This window comes from Morone saxatilis, unplaced genomic scaffold, assembly GCF_004916995.1.
Source record: "Morone saxatilis isolate NCDOM2014 unplaced genomic scaffold, NCSU_SB_2.0 Contig24, whole genome shotgun sequence".
Taxonomy (NCBI): Eukaryota; Metazoa; Chordata; class Actinopteri; family Moronidae; genus Morone; species Morone saxatilis.
The window spans coordinates 4,340,878-4,360,376 of NW_023339807.1; the positions used below are offsets into that span (position 1 = coordinate 4,340,878).

The 19,499-nt window shown below is 41.8% G+C and overlaps 3 protein-coding genes across 7 annotated transcripts; 1 reads left to right on the forward strand and 2 right to left on the reverse strand.

Annotated features, from left to right (window-relative positions):
* Positions 1–648: 648 nt before the first annotated feature.
* Positions 649–10,107, reverse strand: pop1 (POP1 homolog, ribonuclease P/MRP subunit). 5 transcript variants are annotated; one of them, XM_035672329.1, is made up of 16 exons: positions 9,976–10,107; positions 9,625–9,736; positions 8,745–8,885; positions 8,339–8,514; positions 7,952–8,212; positions 7,743–7,830; positions 7,309–7,487; positions 6,855–7,135; positions 6,632–6,725; positions 6,422–6,530; positions 6,174–6,293; positions 4,350–4,471; positions 3,950–4,141; positions 3,478–3,632; positions 2,579–2,815; positions 649–1,864 (listed from the first exon to the last, which is right to left on the reverse strand). In XM_035672329.1, exons 2-16 carry the CDS (start codon positions 9,731–9,733, stop codon positions 1,171–1,173), a joined length of 2,958 nt encoding a protein of 985 aa, XP_035528222.1. In that variant the 5' UTR covers positions 9,734–9,736; positions 9,976–10,107; the 3' UTR covers positions 649–1,170. The 5 variants fall into 5 exon arrangements, with proteins under 5 accessions (XP_035528222.1, XP_035528224.1, XP_035528221.1 ...); XM_035672331.1 differs by having other exon boundaries at positions 10,026–10,094; XM_035672328.1 differs by having other exon boundaries at positions 9,991–10,094.
* Positions 10,108–10,374: 267 nt separating this feature from the next.
* Positions 10,375–14,225, forward strand: LOC118335855 (2-iminobutanoate/2-iminopropanoate deaminase-like). The gene is made up of 6 exons (XM_035672332.1): positions 10,375–10,527; positions 11,094–11,199; positions 11,403–11,457; positions 11,549–11,617; positions 13,959–14,014; positions 14,113–14,225. The coding sequence occupies exons 1-6, from the start codon at positions 10,463–10,465 to the stop codon at positions 14,170–14,172; spliced, it is 411 nt and encodes a 136-aa protein (XP_035528225.1). The 5' UTR covers positions 10,375–10,462; the 3' UTR covers positions 14,173–14,225.
* Positions 14,226–15,591: 1,366 nt separating this feature from the next.
* LOC118335695 (skin secretory protein xP2-like) lies at positions 15,592–19,491 on the reverse strand. The gene is made up of 3 exons (XM_035672121.1): positions 18,936–19,491; positions 16,985–17,050; positions 15,592–16,781 (listed from the first exon to the last, which is right to left on the reverse strand). Exons 1-2 carry the CDS (start codon positions 19,489–19,491, stop codon positions 16,989–16,991), a joined length of 618 nt encoding a protein of 205 aa, XP_035528014.1. The 3' UTR covers positions 15,592–16,781; positions 16,985–16,988.
* Positions 19,492–19,499: the final 8 nt, after the last annotated feature.

Here is a 19,499-nt window from a genome sequence, read left to right on the forward strand (position 1 = left end):
TACTGCCCTCTAGTGGTGGGGGAAGCTCAAAGATGACCAGGCAATTTTGTGTGGTGTTAGTCTGGGTTGAAGTGAATTCACTGAATTTGAATGAGTTCAGTGGCAGTTATATAAACCTTCCCTCGTGGCTGATCAGTGAAAGTTGCTCACATTTGTATGGCAGGTTTTTATTTGTGTGAAAAATTTGCGCGTGCGTCACTCCGAAACCCGTTTCCATGGAGTTGTAATATAACTCGTCTAAAAAAAAGCACTAATGCACAGCCTGCCCGCACATCTTTACCTCAAATAAACCGCAGACTACATACTCAACTGCTACCAAACTTTAGTGTTGCCAAGCAACAAAACTCTTATCTGCCACCTACACATTATGGGATGTGTGGGAAACCAGTGTTTATGCCAGTGTAACTATAAAAAGAATGCATGTATCAGTAAGGATCAGTTGTTCAATGCATTTACTTATAAAGAGCCAGGCCATAATGCATATTGCATTGTTGGAAGTTAAACTATTACTTGTATGATTTTGCACAAGAGAAGGTGACTAATTGCCCACACATGGCATATTCTGTCTAGTGCCGTATGGGTATTTATTAGTTTATGTTCAAACAAAACCTTTTCAATGCAGTGGCATTTTTAAACAGAAGCTGACACTTTTCTCAAATTCAAACCTATTTATTTGACTTTTTTTAAATAACAGAAGGCCAACATAAATACTCATCAGCATGGATACAGAAGAATGTAAAATAGGCCCCAGATTAATTCCATTTTGGATAAAAGGCTTTCATTCAGTTACAGTATTTAACTGAAGCACCCCTCTGACAAAGGCGCTGGAAACAAATACGAAAACAACCAACCTTTTCCAACTGAAATAATGAGGGTGTCACTTGCCAGAGTAAAATATACACAACTAAAAATGATCTTTTCAACAGCACCACAAGGTAGCTTGTAGTCATGCCTTATGCATGCCGTCTTTAAGTCTTTAACCAACACTGTAGAGTAGATGATGGCACAGTCCAAGAAAGCAACTATCAAGGCACAGAAATCACTTAGTGAAGGAAGCATCTTGTGACTTATTGACATAATTTCAGGCCTCTGCAGGACAGAAATCGTGTTGATCTTTCTCCATTAACCAAGAATTCAGTGGTTTTTGGAGGCCAAGCTCAGATGTTTTAATCAGACCTCAATGTTGATTTTAGCAAAGCGGTAATGCAGGGAGGCGGGGTTGCGCAGCAGCAGCATTCCTCTGTGCTCCATCGGCTGCTTGATGAGGGTGTTAAGGAGACCGGCGACACTGACAAACCCCAGAGCGTCCCCACAGCCTGCAGACAGGGAGAAGTCGCCCTGAGTGACCCAGCCTAGAGTCACCCGGGAGCAGTGAGAGGTAACACTTGGCAGAGGATCTGGCCACAGCCCGAAGATACGGTCCAAGGAAGACTGGGGAGAGGATTTGGGGTCTTTGGATGTTGTGGGGTTTGGTTCAGAGGCAGAGGGAGGGTTTGACTCTTTGCCTTCGGTCTTACTAGACAAAGAGGATGTAGCAGCTTTCTTGGGGCCCTTCTTCCTGCGTTTGATTCTGCTTTTAAAGTGGTCTCTGTGCGGGGGCTCCTGTGGGCCGCTGCTGCCGGGCCCTTTCTTCAGCAGCTGCAGGTCCTCCGCAGTTGGCACACACACCATGGCATGGAGCTCTGGTTTGCCCTTGGACAGCAGTGACAGACGGACCCACACCAGACTCATCCCGTGTGCTGTAAGGAACGATGTGGCGGCTGAGCGGTCGAGAGGCGGCAGCTCCCTAACACGACAATGCCTTTGACCTTTAGATGTCGTGGGTCTGCACCAACCAGAAAGCAGCCTCAGTGACTTTGTGTTCCTAGGAAGCATAAAACAAAACCAATATCCACTTTATAATATCTACTTATATCAGGCGATTAATAATCAAAGGAAAAGTTACATTTTCATTGGCCCCTTTAAGCATCCTGAGAGACATACAATTTGGTTGCAGAACATTTTTTTAATTCCTAATGCTGAAAACAAAAAGGCAGCCAATGGACAGTGAAAATCAATCCAATTTTTTGCTCATAAAGTCAGTCATTACTCAGAGCTTGTGTGATGGTTTTATGAGGATAGATGCAACTCTTCCCCTCTACTAATCTCTGTGATGTATTGCAGCAATTTAAGGCTGGATGTACTTTGGGTATTCTCATCAGGGACATTATGATGAAAGGGAGGTAGACTGGAGAAGCACGATGCATCAAGCCTGTCAAAAGCTGCGCTGGGGTCTCTTAATAAAAAATAGCCAAGTAGAAAGTGATGATTGGAGCCCAAAGCCCCAAAAAACAGTGCACATTCCTCCTCAAGGGACCTTTAAAAGTCAACGGCATTAATATTGTTAGGGGTGTGATTTAGATGTGCAGGATGTTCAACGTCTGAAGGGAGCTTGGCGGAAACTTCCAGTGGGTGTGTGTTTTAAGTCAACACTGATATGAGTTTATTTTCACAATTAGACAAGGGAGAGGATAAAAAAAGAGAATCTTCAGTAAAAATCACAAACATGAATATGAAAGAGGTAAAGACAAACATTAACCTCAGTACAGTGATGCGGCTCGGAGGCTTCGTTACAGTGATATCTCTATGTGATGTCACCTCCTCATCCATCTCTGTGTCAGCCTCTGTTGCAGTCCTAGTCTGGCCGTCTCCTTTCCTCTCCTCTCCTCCTTCCCTCAAGATAAGCTCCCACTCCTCGGCCAGCTGTTGCCATGGGCAACGGAACGGTGCCAGACAGCCATGTTTGATGTAATTGGTCCTTTTGGCGGGCGGACGCCTACAGAAGAGGTCAGGAGGTCAAACCCTTGTCAAACTGTTGGGGCAACCCTGCCAATTTATGTAACAAATCATGACTGCTTAGCCACGGATAGTAGAGGAAGAGCAGCGTGCAGCCTTATTACCATCTCATCTGCATGGTGCATGGAAAGATCTGCGTAATGGAAATTAACTGGGGTCAGAGCTTTGGAGTGCTTCCCTCTATCTAAACCTCTAATCCACTGACATTCTCACCACTTACTTAGGCTGCAGGCTAGCGAATATTATCTTTTCCTGAGCAGATGATCGTACAATTATACGGTAACAGACCACTACAAGGTTTCTTTAGTTCCACCGTAGCATCAGTATCGTTATGTTTTTAACTAAAAACATTTTCTCACAGTTTAAAGGGTAATTCCATGTTTGCCAACGGCTGATTAAAATATATTGTTTTAACACATCCATCAGTAAAATGGACCTTCTACATTTTGGGCAAGTCCTTAAGATTCTGTTTTCTATCAGCAGGCTGACATACTAATAGATGCCAAAATAATATTACAAGATACACAAAAACTTTGGCAGCACAAGATGTCCCCACTGAAAACAGCCCTTACCATGTTTCTGATAATAATCACACAGAGCATTACTATTTTTGGTTCCTTTCTGGCTCGGTCTACAGCTGACCTTTTGAACTTGTCCAGGAGCTCTGTCTCCTGCTCCTCCTGAAAGTGGACGCCTGCAGGGCAGTCTGGGTAGTCATGGGGGAAGTGGGGGGCTCCTTTATTCTGAGAGTGTTTCAGACTCATGTTCAGCCCTCCGATGCGGACTCCTCTGTACACCTGGCAGAGGGAGAAACAAGGTCGGAAAAGAGTAAATACTGGGTTTCAGGGAACTTGGTATATAAAGCCAATCTGAGGGCTTCCAGTCTGCCTTCAAAATTTCAAGGTACATTTAACATTTTTACAAAACATGCCCCAAAACATGGACGAGGCAACCAAATAATGAAAACATATTTCAGAGCTTTCCATATGGACATCCACTGTATTATACACTGTATACATGCAGCCTAGTGGGAAAACAAAACTGCTACCTCCTGCCAGAAATGAAGACATAATTTAAAATTCTGTTAAATAAAAACACTGTCCGTGCTACCTACCAGTGGGACCCAGAAGGCCATGCCCCATCCTTTAGGAAGCAGCAGGTCCCATCCAGCACCCCAGGAGCTCATCTCATGTCCCACCTGCTTGCCAGGCTGGTGAACCAGTAGGATGGGGACTCGGCCCTGCAGGGGAGTGGGGCTCAGCCGTGAGCCCGGCACCAGCACCTCACTTCTCATCCGGTTCAACTCCTGCAGGCAATAAGCAGAAAATGCTAGAGGTAATAGCAACATCTAAACTTAGCTATACTTTCAGAAATAGAGATGTTAGCAAAAGATGTGAAAGAAAGCTTTAAGATAGTAAATAAGGCAGCTAACTTTTTAAGCATATCTATAATATAATACATAATAATTGTGATTGCTGTATGACATTTCTGGTAGTAAGAAATTGATAAACTACCTGCTCTGATATCTTGTTATCAGTGACATTGTCCCGGACAGACTGCTCCCACAGGTAACTCTGACAGCAGTGTTCAGGTACTCCTCGCAACATCAGCTCCTTCCTTTTCTCCTCGTCCACCTCTGAAACAAAGCCACAGCACACACACACACGGCATGCTCCTGTATGACCGGCATTACTAGTGTCAACAGAGACATACGAAGCGCTCTTGTCTGATTTAAAACCTGACATCTAAATGAGCAGTGGATTGATTGCCCATTAATGAAACACATGGGGTGGAAACAGGAACATGCTGTAAAAGTCCCTCATTTACAATTTATTATTAACATATGATGCACCTAAATGTGGTTTAAAATGCTGCTTTGTTACAGTGCATTACAATATAAAAGCTGTATTTTTAAGTTTACTGAAAGGAGTGTGCCTGTTCTCCAAAAGGAGATAAAATAAAGAATTATTCAATTATATGTTAATAATAATATATTAAATAAATAGTAATATATATATAAAGTATATATTAGTTATATTATATACCGTATACTAGGTAAACATATATATAAAGTAGATAATAATATACTATACAGTGAATAATTCTTTATTTATTTGTTGTAATTGTGTCTGGTGGATACATTGCATTGTTTATCCTACAAATCATCCTTCTGCCTGTTAGACTGGAAAACGACCTGTTTACCATTAACCATACCAATAACAAGGCAGGTTCTGAAACTCTGCCCATGAGGAGAATTAACATAAACACTAAGAGACAATTACAAACACTATTGGCTAATGTGGCTGCAAAACCCTTCGCAGTTTGGGTAAAATCAGTTGCACAGTTCAGCCCAAATGGATGTCAGCCAGTGAACAGCTCTGTTAAAAATCATCTGTGACTATCTCCCATGAAACTAGTGAGACCTCCTGCTGTTCTCTCTCCAATACTGAGAAACACAGTGAGGACACGACAGCTTTGGCCCCAGCTTCTAAGAGGTTTTCATCATGCTGTGATTACATGTCACAGACTTGAAGAACTATCCTGGTTACTTCAAAGCCGGGCCTTATTATCACAGCTGCTACTATTGATCATGCTCTGGGTAGAAACTAAAGCAAAGCAAGAAAAATATGGCATGTTTTTGGTTTGTTTATGGTTGATTTTGCAATGAAATTCTGTTCCTCTACCCCACACCCCTGATATCATGTGAGCAAAGAACCAGCAAAGGAAATGAGGACGTGTGTAAGCATTGAAATAATGCATAACATAAATATGGTATTATCACTAAAAAGTAATTTTCCTTGCATTTGTTTAACTGGATTTTGTTACGACTGGTTATTGTAAATAGAAATATGCAAACTGCGAAAAGCTCTACAGCGATGGGGTTGACTAAATGTTCATTGGAACTGAGCAAAGTAAGAGGGGAAAAAAAAAAAAAGTATAAACATGAAGACCCTGGTTTAAACCAACCCCTCATCTTCTCAGTACCTCTCCATAGCCAGTGAATCAGCTGTTGTCTGTCACTGAGGGTGTGTGGAGTACAGGGTCCTGCCAGGATTCGAACCTGGAACATCTGCATGGCCAGGCAGAGGCCCCCCGGAGCACAGAACCAGATGTGTACTCTCGGAAACAACCTCAGGACCAGAAACAGACTGATTGTGTGCTACACTATAGATATGACTTATTTAGTGGTCGGGTTTCTGCTGGAAACAGAATATGATGTGATAATTACTGAATGATTCAAGTGGGGAAATAATCTATGATTTTCATTTTTAACCGTGTTTATCTGTAAACTGACGTCACACACTCCTCCACTGTCTGTCTGGTAGGTCAGATTTTACCTTGTGCCTGCTTTACACAGGGCAAAGCTTTAACCTTCTTTGTTGGTAAAGTAAGCCTGGGGTCATCTACAGTCAGTCCCAGCACTGTGCCTGGGGGGAGCTCTCCAGTCGAATAGATGCCTGTATGAATTACACAGTCATGGTTAGATAAACATGTGCACACACACCCAGATTGCAAAACGTAAGTACTAGGTAAGAAAAAAACTATTATATTTTGATTACCATTAAGAATAAACTAAACAATAGACCTTTCAGTATGTGATAGACATCAGCTTGTTGTTGATGCAGATTCATCTTGCTCTCGTCTTTGCAGTGTTCAGGCCACCAGAGGGAAGAGGGCTGGGATTTATTCATTTCCTTAAAGCAAAAGGAAACCCAAATGAGACAGTTATTCAGAGTGAAATGAAAATTAATTTTGAGAGATCTGATTTTATTGTTACCAACACCATAATTCCTACATCACAGTCTGTGGCAGCCTCCAATGTTTCCGCCAGAACAGAATGGGATTGTGGTCCAATCAGGCGGTAGCGCACAATCTCCATTGTGAGGTCACTGCAACAGATCCACAAGGAAATTTCAAATTAAATAATTTAATTCCCACCACAATTCAGACTGAAAGTTATTCATCCAAACCAAATTTAACACAATTTGCATCCCAATGAAATTTAAAACCACACTAACTTTATAACTATTCCAGTTGAGCTTGACTTCCAGGTAACTGGGGTGGTGGGAGATCTGGTTCCATCACCCAGGATCTTCTTGGCTGGAGGTCCACTGGAAACCCTACAGCTTCGCTTTCTCTTAGTTCCAGTTATCTGCTTGGTCTCAGGGTTTTTTTCAGGCTTTGGCCCTGGTTCTGGTTCTAGGGTAGGAACAACCTCAGCAGGTGTCACCACTGGAACGACTGAAGGAACTACAGCCTCGCAACACTGGCACACAGTTCGTAACTCAGGAAGAAGGTCCTGCAAAGAGCACACAGTTACTGGAGTTAACAGTCTCGCCGCCTCTCCATTCACTACCATGTCTACTTTGACCACAAAACTATTTTACATTTTTGTCTATATAAAATTACATGGTATGATTTTGATGTATAGACCTTTGCAATAACCCATTACATCCTTAAACTCCATCATACTTTTTTAATAATGGGATGAGCCCAAATCCACAGCTGCCTGTGGGTTGAGCCCTGTGTACGGGGTCTCCAGAGGAAGGTGACAGGGCCCAGGGGCTGTGAGGGGTACTGTCCTGCTTTGTACACCATCACACTGCCCTGTCTTCGCCCTGATAGACTCAGTGCTGCAGCAAATGTAGGACCTGGAAACACACACCACACACCTATTACTGTAATTATTCAAACTTTTAAGTTATTATTGAAACTTTTCGGAAAGGAGTGCCGATCTACTTATCTTTCATTAGACTGTGTGTCTCCAACAGTACACAAATTACCACTCAAAACTTAGAGAGAAAGGACGCATGGTGACCACAGGTCCAAATGATCAGTATGTTTGAGCACTTAGTGAATGAAGACAAAATGTGTGTATTTGTGGTTGCGGTACGGTGTATTCTCACCGGCTTCCTTGCTGGTCAGCTGTGACAGAGAAGCCAGCAGCTTGTCTTCCTCTCCCTGTAGCTCTATGCAGCAGTAGTAAGAAAGGTCCTGAGATGACAAAAGCAAAAAAGTCTCACTTATTTTACTGGTACTGAAATCCCTTTAATCAATCAATTCTATTTTTGTGACAAAAACACACACCCAACACAGTCAATTCTGTGACGGTTACCTGCAGCAGGCAGTGGCCGCTCATTGCCCTGTAGCAAGGCCGGTAGCATTTGTATGTCGGTCTGTCCCCCAGGCAGTAGCCCCACTTTTTAACCATGTGGAAGCGCTTGGCGTGCCAAATGTGTGTCTCCAGCCACATGTTCTTCCTCTGCCGGCGGTTAAATTCCAGCAATAGATTTCCGTGCCGGCGGCGGGCCTTGCGGCTCTTGCTCTTTGCCTGTTCCTTCTTCTTCTTTGAGCCGGCCTGGAGGCTCTTCTCCCGCTGGAGGAAGAATGAAACAGAAATGTCACCAAACATGTCAGAGGTACTCAGAGGTGTTAAACCTGCTATTTGATGTAGGACTCCAAGGGACATTAACATGCATAAAGGAAACATTTTTAACTTTACCATTCGGTTGGCCACATCTCTCAGCCTGCGAGGGAGACGCTTGGTGTTGTGGCTCATAGCCCGTCTCCTCATGTGTTTGGGCAGGGCTCCGCACACATGGGAGCTTCCTGTTGTCACAGTGACGGCTTTCAGCATAGCCCTGACCTCTGCCGACCTGGCCCTGGCAAAAGCTCCAGCTGAATAGGGATGGGAGCGAGGGAGAGGAGAGGAGGCATTGAATTTTAGATGTCTTTAATCTGACTGACAGTCCAATTTAAGTTCATAACCAATTTCTTCCACTTTTTGCAGGACGGCACACAAAACAGAAAATCTGCACCACATGAAAACAATGGACCTAAAATAAAATCTGATCATTTTTTCATTTAGAGTACAGTGTGAGTTTGTAGAAGTAGGACAATATCTTTACCAGTGATTAGCTTGGGCATCTCCTTAGCATACCCTCCACCATCTTTCTGGTGTCCACGGACCCATCCAGCCCGCTGGTGAGGGTTCTTTGGCCTTTCTGTAGATGGACGTACATCGGATGGACCATCATCACGCCCTCCACCTGTGGGAAGATCATTATTTAGTCATTTCAGGGCCATCACAGGTAAAACTGAGAACGTGTCTTAGGCTGAGTTTCCAGCCAGGCAAAACACTGTGCTGCCCTGGAGCTACGGACTTTCAAGGGCAATTGTTTCTATGCCAGTGACCTGATTATTAACATTTTTGTTTGGTAAAAAAGCACAATAAAAACAGAAATGGTAGGTATTAATGTATTTATGTGATTCTGCCTGAGAGTAGCCATGTGGCAAAACCTTTAATATGTTGGTAATGTGCTTTCACAGTTTTTGCACATTCCTACACAAATCTGTGTTTGATTGGATTATTTCATAGGAAGTGAAGGAACACACTGCAACTTAGTAAACCTGGGGTGGAGCACTATTACAGCATAGGAACCCACAACTCATTTGATCTCTTAATGAGTTAATTCAACCCTGAATGACAATATTATTGCTTTTAGATGAACTGTCATTCTATTTACAAGGAGGTTTGGATTAACTGAAGACAGTAGAGTTGACAGAGACTGTGTGCTGTATATGTCTAACGATGTATTCGTTAATGTTGATTAAATCAGAGACATGCAGACAGGAATCAATGATGCAGACTGAAATGAGCTGACCATGCAGCAGCAGCAAGAGGAGACGAGGTCATGGCTTTGGAGGGACGGGGACACACAGTATCGCAAGAACAAATGCAGAGACACATCTGACCATAAAAAGAGATGAATAAAGAAGGAATAGTACCGGTAACCGAGGTGTCTCCTCCGTTCTGGCTGCTGCCGGATGGATACTGCACACTGACGGGCTGGTTCCTCATCTTCTTGCCCCGCATCTTTACTTTAGCTGCAGACATTTTCTGCAGGAAACAAGAAGGCACGTTTCAGACGCCGGCTGTCCGTCGTGCTGGTTGCTAAAGGGAAAGCTGACACTACATCCCACCTAACGTCAACCTAAAGTTAACCTAACGTTACATGACTTGCCAATATTGCTAACGTTAGCCAGCTAACTTACGTTACCCCACGTAAAGTTGGGGTGTTGGTTTAATAAACAAAACACAAATACAACATATGTAATAATTAAGTAGAGAATTGTTACACAGCATACGTCCACCTCTTGATTCCCCAGTATGTCTGTATGTCACAAACTTTGTTCACAATGTAGCGTCCTCTCTTCACAGTTAGTTAGCTACCATGTGAGTTGTCCTCGCAGCTGGCATGATCAGGTGTGTTGTATTCGCGGATATGTAGTGTGTCATAGGGGATTGTAGGTGTCGATGCGGATTATGTAATCGGCGCAACGAAACATTACACTACCAACCAACCTTCATTCTCTTTGAAATGTTGTGTTGTTTTTCACGAGTAGTCTTCATTTGATCATACAGTATGTATGTATACCCGTACGCGTACAGAAACATTTAAAATATACATATTTTAAATATGTATTGCGCGTCTAAAACGTCCTTTACAGTAAATCAGCGCTCGTTACGTCATCCAGTACGCTTGCAGTGTTTCCTCCTCCTGTCTCGCAGCTCTGTTGCAGCACTTGTTTCATTCACTCGGTTTGATTCCATATTCCCGGTAGAATGTCTGCATTGATCAGGAGGATCATCAGTACAACTAAAGCTCCCGCTGCTATCGGCCCGTACAGGTGAGAGCTCTGACGGCCGATCCGAGGGCTGAAAGTCACAGCTGGTTTACAGCTGACGCAGAATAACAGTTATACACCACATGTTGAGAGTGTTGGTAAGATAGTAAGAGAGTTATTTCTATTTTCTCCATGTAATTAGGCTATACAGTTGTGTTGAGTGCACAGTGTTGTCCAGTAGGAGTGGCTGGAGGTAGAGCAGTAGTCCCTCTAACTGTGCGCAGGAGCAAGGTACAAGAATTTAGGATTGCACTTTGAACTTTGTAAACTATTGAAAGGCTAAACTAATAGGATCAACTGCAAACTGTGTTCATAGTTGGAGTTTTATTGTTTTAACGCAGCTCTCTCTTTACCAAGTTTAGTAGCCTATGACTTTGCATTCAAATGGTTGTATTTTGTATTTTTCAACATTGGAAATTAACTATTAACGATTAACTATTTCTGCATCTGCTCTCCTACTGTAGCAGTGAAAAACACTAGACAGGACAAGAAGGCTTCACTCTCTTTCCTCTAACCCTGCCTTTAATTCAATGTAGATGACTCTTTGTTCCCGTTTGTTTGTGTCCCAGCCAAGCAGTAGTGGTAGATCGGACCATGTACATCTCAGGACAGCTGGGGATGGATCCTGCCAGTGGACAGTTGGTGGAAGGGGGTGTTCAGGCTCAAACCAGACAGGTGACCCACTATAAAAACACCCACCTATCATTAATTCATTCATAAACCAGGAGCACTGCATTAAGTAGATTAATTTGATGCTTGCTTTAGGATCTCTCATCTCATTTTAATCAAATTTTCCATCAGCTTGTCTCACAAATGAGCAAACCAAAATAAAACACTGAATTACAGAGCACCTACATTTGAAAGTTCTTTTCCCACAGGCTCTTGTGAATATGGGTGAAATCCTTAAAGCTGCCGGGTGTGGTTATGAGAACGGTGAGAAAAACTTTACTGGCTTATTGCATTTTGAGTTGAACAGTTTTTCATCGCAGACATAAACATACATTTTTTTCCTTGTTTCCTGCAGTTGTCAAAACCACAGTGCTCTTAGCCGACATGAATGACTTTACTAGTGTCAATGATGTTTACAAGCAGTGTGAGTATCATTCATTCACTTATCAATAGGATTTTATATTTGCAATTTACTGCTGAGCTATGGGGGGGAACTTGCTACAGGCCTTGTAACCAAAAGTTCATCACTTTTGCCAGCAGGTGTCACCACAACACAGGGAACCTGCGTTAACCAGGCGTATATACTGACTGAATAGGTGGTGTTTCACTGGGTTTGCTTGAAGCTGCTAAACTTTGCCTTTGTACATACTGTTCTCACTCTCACCCAGAGTTCACATGATTAATTGGTTACTTGTTCTAAGTGCTTATCTATGGTTATACACTCTTTATTATTTCTCTGTAAATACCTTTTACATAAAATCAATCATCATCATCAAATCTTAACCACTGTATTTGTCTGGGCACATCTTAGAGATAATTGTTATCCTTCAATCTGCCTCCTCATATTGTAAATATGCCGAGAAGGATCCAGAGCAATTACACTCAGAAGTATGAAACACAGCTGACAGCTGATCACACTTGTACAGGGACTGTTGACGTTTGCTGAGTCACTAAGAAGGGTGAAACCTGAGCTGCCACTGCCAGTGGATTTAAGCCTTAAACCAAATGTCAAACAAAGTGCTACATCTGATGCTCCAAGGGCAGCCAAGAAATCCTTTAACTCTAATTACAAAGCCCTCATGGGATCGCAGAAGTATTCTATATGGAGAGAGTAAGACTTTCATCACCGAAGCAACCAATATTGTCTATGTCAGTGCTTGCATTTGAGTGGGGGTCCAGCCTCTTGTGATTAAGCCACAAAGGCACCAAGAAAGCAACAAAAAAGGAATAACAAATGCACAGGGTGAGAAAAAAGCGAAGCAAAAGTAGGGGAACAGAGAGGCACCATCCAACCCATTCATTGGCCATGCACTTCTTGAGTCAACAAGAACGAGCCACGAAGGAAGTAATTAATTATAAAGAGAAAAAAGTACAGCCTTCCTTCTATGTGTAGAGAAGGTGCTGGCCATAACAAGATCTGATCCACATGATAATATGGATAAAATAAGTAACACAACAAGGTATGAAACGTTTCGTACTCCAGGCGTTTCCATTTATTACACGCTATTGAGGAGCTTGGCGCGCCCTAACAGGTTGAAGTTGGGTGGAGCTATACTGACGTCTGTGATGTCACCAAACTTCATGAACCAATAAGGATGAAAAGGTTCCGAGTTCTCCGACTCAAGCCTGCCCTCAGTCTTGTGAAGAGGTCTAATCAGGCAAAATAAGTGAAAACACCTGTGCAGGTATCAAATCTATGCAGGGCCTTTAAGTACTTATTGCACTACATTTCCCAGAGATCTCGTGTGTGTTGTGTGTCCAATAATGCAGTCATATTGGATTTTCTGTTGATGAAGTTTGAGTTTCTGTAGGGGTTGCTATTTTCTTTAACCATGTTAAAGTTTCTGCCATGGGGTCCGATTGGACCTGGCAGATGTTTCTAGGGGGGAAAAAAGATTAATTTAAAAAAAGAAGAGATTTTTTACTGTGATATTCTTTGTTTTCTGTTTTTTGCCGCTTGCTTTGCCTGCTTTGCCTATTGCTGCTGTGTCAAAATGAAATTTCTCCTTAGGGGGATAAATAAAGGAATTATCTTATCTTATCATTAGCTGCACCAGAATTAGCTATGAGCTGGCCTGTGCCAACCATTAACTGTCAGTTTTGGCCCTCCAAGAGAAAGCCCTCCCCCCCAATTATAAAGTATAGCTATAATAAAGGCAGTGTACTGTGTTTGTAGAGAAATGTACTTTGCTGTTTTGTCATGAGCAGGAAATGATGGAATCCAGTATGTGACTCAGTGAAACTTTGTAATCTAAATGTTTTCCCAAAGACTCAGTATTTACACAATTCCTTGTATTCAAGAGGGTTTTTCTTAATGAACACCTACCTGACACTCGAGGTTCAGAACAACAAACACAAGTTTTTATAAACTAAATGCGGCCTTTAAGAGACATTGTGAGTGTCTCACAGGAAAAGCTCAGGTGTACCTTATAACAGTAACGAGAGCTTGTGCCCACTGGGACAATGCAACAGAGCCCCTAATTAGTGTTATTAGTTACACCTGTGCTTTTCTTACTGCGACAGTCCAAGTAAGGTTTTATTTCATATCAGTCAGTGGCACAAAGTAGCACAATGGTCCTTTCAGATTAACATGTGTCTGATTATAACTTCAATACGAGTTACACTATTGTCAAGATTTTTCATTTAAGGTTTTTCTGGTTACTTGTTGTCAAACCTGGCCAAAGCTCAGCCATGTGTCTGTTTCATTTAATATCAGTATGTGTGTTGGTAACCTAATTCCATTCAATGTGCTGCTATCTCTTTAGTCTTCAGCACTAACTACCCAGCCAGAGCTGCCTACCAGGTTGCTGCTCTTCCCAGGGTAAGCATATAACAGACTTGTGCTTTCCATTGACTCTGTAGTGGATTTAACTGAGCTGTATGCTCTTTCTCCGTCTCTCTCTCTCTCTCTCTCTGTAGGGTGGACTGGTTGAGATTGAAGCAGTGGCTGTATTGGGCCCTCTGACCAATGCTTCCTGAACAACTTTAACTATCAAACAATAAAAACTGGAAAACTCCCAATCACTGACAAATGTATAGTATGTGCCTGTTCTTGTTGATCAGCCAAGATTTGTTAAAACAAAATTCCAGTGTAGCATCCTTTCTATTACAGATGTATCATATTTTGTTGTCCATTAAGTAATTTAGCACTGTCATGAACATGTCTTGGGTCATCTGGCAGACTAACAGCAGTCAGTCTCAGTGCACTTTCTCCCCTCTCATTAACATTGATGAGAAGTGTTTTGAACGCTGCATTCTAAATTCCCTCTGCTCACATTTCACTTACAATAGCTGTAAAGTATCTAAGCTTGTTTGCTCTTACTGAATTACACTACCAGCCACGTTGTCACCAGCCATACAGTGTATCTCTCAGTATGCCAGATGATGGATGATGAAGTAGAACTCTAATGTTTTTAATATGCCTAAATGCAGATTTGTTTCACCTTGTGATATGTTTCATGTTCTTCCTCGGAGATTGGTTCTTACAGTATATATTGGATATCTGCTGATGCTGCCAGGGTTGTACATGATGGAAAACCATTTATACATGAGGACAGTATGGATTATGCCCCTGATCATGGTTGGAAATACATTATAGATTACAGCAGTCCTGCTTTAACCAGTGTTGTAATGATTTTTGGCTTATACTATGAGCAAAGGGAGTTCATCACCAATATATCATTCATTTGACTCCATTTGATTTGATGTGGCTTCTTTCTCCATGTGCACACCTTTAGAAAGATTTAATAGAAGATTTGTAGAACAGGGATAGGTGAACACATGCTGTGAAAGGCTGGGCGCTGCAGGATTTTATTCCATCCAAACATCACATCCAGCAGATTGAATTGATTAGGTCCTCCCATCTGGTTTAAAGCAACTGATCAAATATTTATTGTTCCATTTGCCTGTTCGGTAATGAGAAGTATTAACAACATTCATCTTTCTTAAGATTATTGCTCGCTCTGGAGCTCCAGGGTCACACACTGTGCTGTGTATGGTACAATATGCTAATAGGTGAGTTGCATCCTCTCAAACATGGGAAGAAAGAAGCTGAGCTATTAACCCAAATGATGTGTGGTCGAGCCTATGCATGTTTTGTGCACATAATATCATTACTAATTTAAATTGCCAGGGACTACTTTTCCAGTTTCTATGAGCAAAAATGGCAAAAATTATAGTGTAGTAAATAGATATGTAGTTTATCTGAAATTGTACCTGCTGCAGTAATGTTAATGTGTCACTTTAAAAGGTTGTGAGACTACAGGCTATATGACGGAAAGATCTCTTTTATAGGTCAGTCCTGTAGCTTTGAATAATGTAATGAAAACTAATGTGTGCTTCAGCTGTCATACATTTAAACACAGTCCCATTTAATTCAAAAAGCACACGTATTAGTGAGTAAAACTTTATTCTGTACACTAGGTTAGCAGAATCAGACAAAGCTCAGAAAATGAATATATTACAGAGAAAGACACAGATGGAAAAAGATATCAGACATCAAAACAAATTTTTGTTCCCACAACATCCATCAATCACATCTTACATAGTTGAAATTATTTTCTAAGAACTTTATACTTTAACACAGCATGTAGAACTAATGATCATTTAAAAATCATGTCCACTAGGTGACTTCTTACTGTGCTACACATGTATGTAATGCACTCAAGCCAAAACCATTGTGCATAAGATGTTTGTTAGGCCTTTATGGTGCCCTTAAATTTATAGTTGGAAATGCATTTCTGTGTGTGTTATGAACATCTGCAAGATGACATATCAGTACTTGGATCATCTGCATCCTTAACCTGGCAATGATTCATTATGTCATTACTCATCTTTTGCATATCATTTTTCTTCCTTCCACAAAACAAAAACACATTTTATTCATGATTTTTTTCCCATTGAAACCAATAAAGTGATATTGACTTTTTTAAAAGGAAACATGGATTTGACAGTAGTGCTTATCAGTATTACACTGTACACTCTGTTACTCATTTAGTACTATCATTCCTATTAATTAAGTGAACCTTATTAGAAAGGCTGCAATTAAACAATGTGTAAACACCAACAAAATGTGTTTTTATGGCAGAATTTATACTTCATTAAACCTCAGATTCAATCAGTGAAGGTGTTTGTTTCTGTCACCTCAAGCTCTTTGCATAATCTTATTCACAGTTGTGTTTGGCTTGTATTCCTCAGAAGCAGCTATTTTAAATAGTCAAGGATTTACTTTGCAAGCGTCCTTCCCTAGTTCATCACACTGCCACAAGAGTTCACAGATTTCACAGAATATTGCACCCTCCTGTCTCATCTAACCTGTTCTAAGTGTTTTTATTGCAGTTTCTTTGCGTATGCCTGCATGTAGAGTATGTGGCTCGAGGCACGTGAGGTCTCAGTAGAAAAACGTTGTTTATATTTACAAATGTAGGAAAAATCCTGATCTTTCCTAAATGACATGTTATTAAGGCACCATGCATATTAATGTATGTGGTGTACAGTTTGGTGAGCGCTGACGACAATACTGGAAATGTAGTGTTTGTCTTCCTCCAGTAGCTTTGGTTTTTTTTGTTATTTTGGTGAATATCTTCTCTCTGAAAGATAAAGTGAGATAATCCTAAAACATCATATAAACAAAAATCAACTTTTTTCTCCTCTACTGTATGCACCCAGTTTTTACAAAAAAACAACCATAAGAGTATATTCATCATAAAGTATATTCATTATGCAAAGGTGCTGGATCTTGAATTGATTCTGCAGTATTGTCATGGGGTTAAAGTGTGGTTTGTGTTCTTACCAACTCAATCCTCCTTTTTGGCTTTTTCACTCTCCGTATCCTGAGAGGCCTCAGTTGCCGACACTACTGCACACACACACATTGAAAGGAAATCAATACATCACATTTTCATTCAGTACAAGCCACATTGTAGTCTTTCAGGCTGAAAGCACTTTGAGGTTGTTTGACATACAACTCGACCACCACTAAAGACTACTGTCACAATGCACCATAGAGGAGAAGTGAAGTGCAAACATTACTTCTTAAGCACATCTGGTTCTGCTGAACTGGTTTACTAGTGATTTTCCTTACCTTTGAAAACACACACACACAGAGAGAGAGAGAGAGAGAGGTGAGCCTCCAGAGAAAGACTCTCAGAAAAGTTATGCAATATGTCTTCCACAGCAGACCAGTATTCTACACGTGCTAGCTGGAGGGGCGGCTCAGCCCTAAAAGTACAGCATGTTCTCTGAGAGTCAAGACCGGGGTGCACGCTGCACTGAAAACCACAAGCTCTGGCTACTGGAGGTACTGTGCATTTAATGAGTTAAATGCAGAAGTCATGAATTGTACACAGTGTATACTTTGGGTATCTCACAGATTTTAACGAGGGAATCACAATACTTTGTAATTTAAAAAGGTGTTAAATTCCACATATTATGGCCAGGCATGTAAAATAGTTCTGCTGTATCTATCTAAATGAGATTAGCTTCAGTACTCTGTAAAGAAATACTATCCCTACAACACACTCCAAATGAAGCTGAACAGATGCGATGGTGTAAAAGTGAATGATGATCTGAGTAGAACCATACAGAATAATCACAAACACATGGCAACTTACTGAATTTCTCTTTAAAAAAAATTAAAAAAAATAAAATACATTTTACTTCACAATTTTTTGCACGATGATTGGAATCAAGTCAGGGTTGTAGTCCATTTGCATTGTCTTATGTAATTCGAACCAGCAGGGCATGATTATTCTGCAGTCAGTTCACAATAGAGTACAATGAGTGAGAGTTGTGTGACTGGGGCTGTTGTGCTGACAACATGCTCCTGTTATAATCGACACACTCAAGACAAGCCTTCATTTCTCACTCGAGTGTGTGTGGCTGCTTTCTGTTGCTCACACTGCGTTATCTGTTCGGCCTCACGTCCCAACAATATCCTGTTCATCCTGTCAGCTCCAACTAATCACAGGAGTACAGACAGGAACCTATGTGAAGGATTGTTTATTACGAGAATGGTTGAATGGTTTACTGAGTTTGGTGTTGCTAACCATGTGTGTGCTGGATACCCACTTAGTTACCAATGGCAGCACCTTTGAGGGGGTGATGTAGTAAAACGGTCCTTGAAGAGAACAATCTTGGCCATAATTGTAACAAGAAGATGGATTGGCTGGTGAAGGACCATTAATTGTTTACCTGGATGTAAACAAAATCTTCTTATCTATGTGCACATTACTGAGGTTCTGTCTCTGTCTCACCTCTTTCTGCTTGTTTGTACATGATTAGTGAATGTTTGCATGGATTCCCCAGCTATTTCAGCCAGTGGCAATGCTGAGCTGTTTGTTGGCTGACAGTTTTTGGGTGGAGGTCAGTCTGTCAGAATGTGTTGATCATGCCTTATCAAGCAGGTTAAGACATGGTGTGGTGCGTTAAAGTTAGCATGACAGGTTTGCTAGGAAACAATTCAGTGTTTAATCAAGTAAACTACTAAGTCATACACGCCCTCAAGATATACAGCACTCTCCTCAACAATGCAGACATCATCCACTTGAATCCTATTGTTGTCAAGCTTCAGCCATAAAAACTTTTACTTTGGGGGAAATGTGAACACACCACAACTGAAAATCTGCTTTAAATAGCTACATATATACCTCTGTGGGAAGGACTCTTTATTTGACTATACAAAGAAAACAATTACTGACAAGATAAGACAGAGAGCAATATAGAGATGTTTAGGGGTTTCATACCTTTAGGTGAGGGCTCAGGGGCAGGTGCTGGGGTGGACTTAACCACAGGAGCCTCTGCTGGGGCTGCAATGTCCACCGCAGGCTCTGAGATGACGGCTGCTGCTGGAGCTTCAGGGGCTGCTTCTGAAGACACAGCTGGTGTAGATGCTGGAACCACTGCCTCCTGGACCGGCTCAGCAGCAGCAGATTCAGCCTCTGGTGCTGGAATAGGGGGGCAGGGTGTCTCTACTGGTGCAACGGTCTCAGCAGGGGCCGCTGGAGGCACTGTTGCCTCTTCAACAGCAGGCTGCGGCTCAGCTTGGGCCTCAGCTTTGGCTGGAGATAATGGAGGCATCTCTGGAATAGTTGCTACAGCAATCTCTGTATCTATTACAGGCTCTGCTGTCTCTGCTGAAGCCGCATCTGGTACTACACCTTCACCTGGTGCTGGTGCTGCAGCCTCCACTTGGTGCTGGTCTGGCAGCCTTACTTGTCTGGTTGCTGCAGCCTCACTTGGTGCTGGTACTGGCAGCCGCAGCCTCAATCTTGGTGCGGTACTGCAGCCCGCAAGCCTCATGGTAACTG